Source organism: Populus alba, chromosome 4 (assembly GCF_005239225.2).
Source record: "Populus alba chromosome 4, ASM523922v2, whole genome shotgun sequence".
Classification (NCBI taxonomy): domain Eukaryota; kingdom Viridiplantae; phylum Streptophyta; class Magnoliopsida; order Malpighiales; family Salicaceae; genus Populus; species Populus alba.
In genome coordinates, this window is record NC_133287.1 from 18,328,413 (window position 1) to 18,332,388 (window position 3,976).

At 39.1% G+C, this 3,976-nt stretch overlaps 1 protein-coding gene across 1 annotated transcript; it reads left to right on the forward strand.

Annotated features, from left to right (window-relative positions):
* Positions 1-442: 442 nt before the first annotated feature.
* Positions 443-3,149, forward strand: LOC118040465 (subtilisin-like protease SBT1.6). Its single transcript, XM_035047417.2, has one exon. It carries the CDS (start codon positions 500-502, stop codon positions 2,819-2,821), a length of 2,322 nt encoding a protein of 773 aa, XP_034903308.1. The 5' UTR covers positions 443-499; the 3' UTR covers positions 2,822-3,149.
* The last annotated feature ends 827 nt before the right edge of the window (positions 3,150-3,976 follow it).

Genomic DNA, 3,976 nt, shown 5'->3' on the forward strand with positions numbered 1-3,976 from the left:
CCTTCATATAGGTATAATTTTTTTTTTAAAAGCTCTAACAGTCAAACAGAAAAAAATAATCAAGGTCATAATGGTGATTTGTCGACCTTGATTATTTTTATATTTTATTTTTTTTAATTTTTTTTTTATTTTACTTTAAATTAATTTTTTTAGTATATTTAAATTATTTTAATATACTGATATAAAAATAATTTTATTAAAATAAAAATAATATTATTTTAATATACTTTTAAATAAAAAATATTTTAAAAAATAACTATATTCTCATTTTCGAACTAGCCATTAAAAAAGAAAATATCCGCAGACATTTCCAAATTCCAAGATTTTTAAGTTAATCAACAATTAACTAAATTACTAATCACATTTAGTTTTTAATCTAAACTCTTAAGATAAAAAAAATTAAAAAAGCTATATAAAAAAGGGGACAATAATCTCTTTATTCTCTCTATATCTTCCCCATCCCTGTCGGTCACGGACATCCACTTCAGTCTCAACTTCAATGGCTCCTTTTCCCTCCCATCCCATCCCCTTACTCTTCCTCCTCTTTTCCTTCCTCCCTCTCCTCTCCCTCTCCGCCGTTGATCAACCCTACAAAACCTACATCGTACGCATTGACTCTCAATCTAAGCCCTCCATTTTCCCGACACACTACCACTGGTACACCACTGAATTCACTGACGCCCCTAAAATACTCCACACTTACGACACCGTTTTCCATGGCTTTTCCGCCACACTCACACCAGACCACGCCGCCACTCTTAGCCAACACCCATCAGTTCTTGCTGTGTTTGAAGACCAACGGCAACAACTCCACACCACCCGGTCCCCTCAGTTTCTTGGACTCAGAAACCAACGTGGTCTCTGGTCGGATTCTGATTATGGTTCTGATGTTATCATTGGCGTTCTCGATACCGGGATCTGGCCAGAACGACGGAGCTTCTCTGACGTCAATCTTGGAGCGATTCCTGCTCGGTGGAAAGGAATTTGTGAAGTCGGTGAAAGATTTTCAGCTAGAAACTGCAACAAGAAGTTGATTGGTGCCCGGTTTTTTATCAAAGGACATGAGGCAGCAAGTGGGAGCACGGGACCGATTACTCCTATAAATGAAACTGTGGAGTTTAAGTCTCCGCGAGATGCCGATGGTCATGGGACTCACACGGCATCAACTGCCGCAGGAAGGCACGTGTTTGGTGCTAGCATGGAAGGGTACGCGGCAGGGATTGCTAAAGGGGTAGCGCCGAAAGCACGTTTGGCCGTTTATAAAGTTTGTTGGAAGAATGCAGGGTGTTTTGATTCTGATATTTTAGCTGCTTTTGATGCTGCGGTTAAAGATGGAGTTGATGTCATTTCGATTTCCATTGGTGGTGGTGATGGGATTTCGGCACCTTATTATCTTGATCCGATTGCCATCGGTGCTTATGGTGCGGCTTCTAGAGGGGTTTTTGTCTCGTCTTCGGCTGGGAATGACGGGCCTAATTTAATGTCAGTGACGAATCTTGCTCCGTGGATTGTTACTGTTGGTGCTGGAACAATTGACAGGAATTTCCCCGCAGAAGTTGTTCTTGGTAATGGGAAGAGATTATCTGGTGTTTCGTTATATGCTGGTTTGCCATTGAGTGGTAAAATGTATCCTCTGGTTTATCCGGGGAAATCAGGGGTTTTGTCTGCGTCACTGTGTATGGAAAATTCATTAGATCCTAATATGGTGAAGGGAAAAATTGTTGTTTGCGATCGCGGAAGTAGCGCAAGAGTGGCAAAAGGGTTGGTTGTTAAGAAAGCTGGGGGTGTTGGTATGATTCTTGCTAATGGAATTTCTAATGGTGAAGGTTTAGTTGGCGATGCTCATTTAATTCCTACTTGTGCTCTTGGTTCTGATGAGGGTGATACAGTTAAGGCTTATGTTTCAGCCACTTCGAATCCGGCTGCTACTATTGCTTTCAAGGGTACTGTGATCGGAATCAAACCAGCTCCTGTCGTGGCTTCGTTTTCGGGTAGGGGGCCAAATGGATTGACTCCGGAGATTCTGAAGCCGGACTTGATTGCTCCTGGGGTGAACATTCTTGCTGCTTGGACGGATGCTGTTGGTCCAACTGGATTGGATTCAGATACTCGAAAAACTGAATTCAACATTCTTTCAGGCACTTCAATGGCATGTCCTCATGTAAGTGGCGCCGCAGCCTTGCTTAAATCTGCCCACCCAGATTGGAGTCCGGCAGCAATTAGGTCTGCAATGATGACCACTGCCAATACATTCAATAATCTAAACCAGTCAATGACTGACGAGGCCACTGGAAACGTGTCGTCATCATACGATTTGGGTGCAGGGCATCTCAATCTTGATCGAGCAATGGATCCAGGGTTGGTTTATGATATTACCAACAACGATTATGTGAACTTTTTGTGTGGAATTGGATACGGGCCTAGAGAAATTCAGGTGATCACGCGATCACCTGTGAGTTGTCTAGAGAAGAAACCATTGCCAGAGAACCTCAATTACCCTTCAATCGCAGCATTGCTTCCAAGCTCAGCAAAGGGAGCAACAAGCAAGGCATTCATTAGAACAGTCACCAATGTGGGTCAACCGGACGCTGTTTATCGTTTCACAATCCAAGCTCCAAAAGGGGTTACAGTGACAGTGAAGCCACCAAAATTGGTGTTCACCGAGGCCGTGAAGAAGCAGAGCTTCATTGTAACCATAACGGCCAACACCCGGAATCTGATGCCGGATGATTCGGGTGCTGTATTCGGGTCACTTTCGTGGTCTGACGGGAAGCATGTCGTTAGGAGTCCCATTTTGGTGACCCAGATAGATCCCTTGTAAACTTGTAGTTTCACTTGGATCATATCGATCGGTACGGTTGGCTGGCAGGTGGTTAAGCTAGCAATGAAGTAGCAAGAGAGAGTGTGAGGTAGCATAGGTGTAGAATTTGGTACGTACAAGTGTGTGTTGCCACCCTTCTTTCTGTTGGCTGTCAGGTTAGGACTAAAAGGCCAAGAACTGCTTTTCAGGGATGGTTAGTGTGAGTTCTTTCTTTGTTTTTTCCTTTCCTTGTTAAATTATATCTGTTACCATCCTTTTTTCCATGTAATGTTGTATATGTATAAACTTGACAAGTTTATATAAGCAATAGTTTGGTAGATATTAGTTATTTTCTTGGTTATTTAAAAAATAAAATAAATATTATTTTAATATATATTTTTTTTAAAATATTTTGATTATTCTGCATGCTTTTTAGTGTAAAAGTTTAAAGAGTTGAAGAAGAAATCTACTGAAAATACCAGATGCTGTCAATTCGTGAGATTGACCATTGCTTAGATTTGTTGATTTCTATAGTTTTCTAATGCTTGTGTCTATCAAATTTCATGAGATTGCGGCACTGATGTTGGCTTTGGGAAAAGCTTTTTTCTCGAAGAACACGAGTCATGAAGCATCCGTCCCCAGTAAATCGTCTGTTAGAAAATTGAATTTTGCTTGTCTCTTCGGTTGACCTCTGCTTTTGGCCTTTTGGCCACAGGCTAAAAGCTGGTCGACAAACTTGTTATAAGCTTTATACGTGCTTTGATTATTAACTCTTGTAGAAATGATATTTACTGGGAGATTTATCTTCAAGCCTGTTTTGCTTCCCTGAACCCTGACAACTGAAGGTGGACGATTCGTGAGAATTAAAGGTTGTCAGAAACTTTTTATTTTTATTTTTATGCAATATAAAATATACAATATAAACTTGAATTGTAAATTTATAAATAAAATATTTTAATTAATTATATATTAATAATTTCAATCAAGTAGTGATTAATAATAAAAATAAAAATAAAAATAAAAATAAAATAAAAAAGTTTAAATACTTTTATTTTATTCATATTGATTCATCTATTTTTTGGATAAATTGACCAACTTACTTTGTGATTTATAATAAATGAATCTTTTTAAATTTTGATAGATTATTTAACATTAATTACTCTAAGGATGAAACAT

Excerpts from the sequence above, each read along its gene's own strand:
- LOC118040465 (XM_035047417.2), top strand. The coding sequence starts at position 500 with ATGGCTCCTTTTCCCTCCCATCCCATCCCCTTACTCTTCCTCCTCTTT.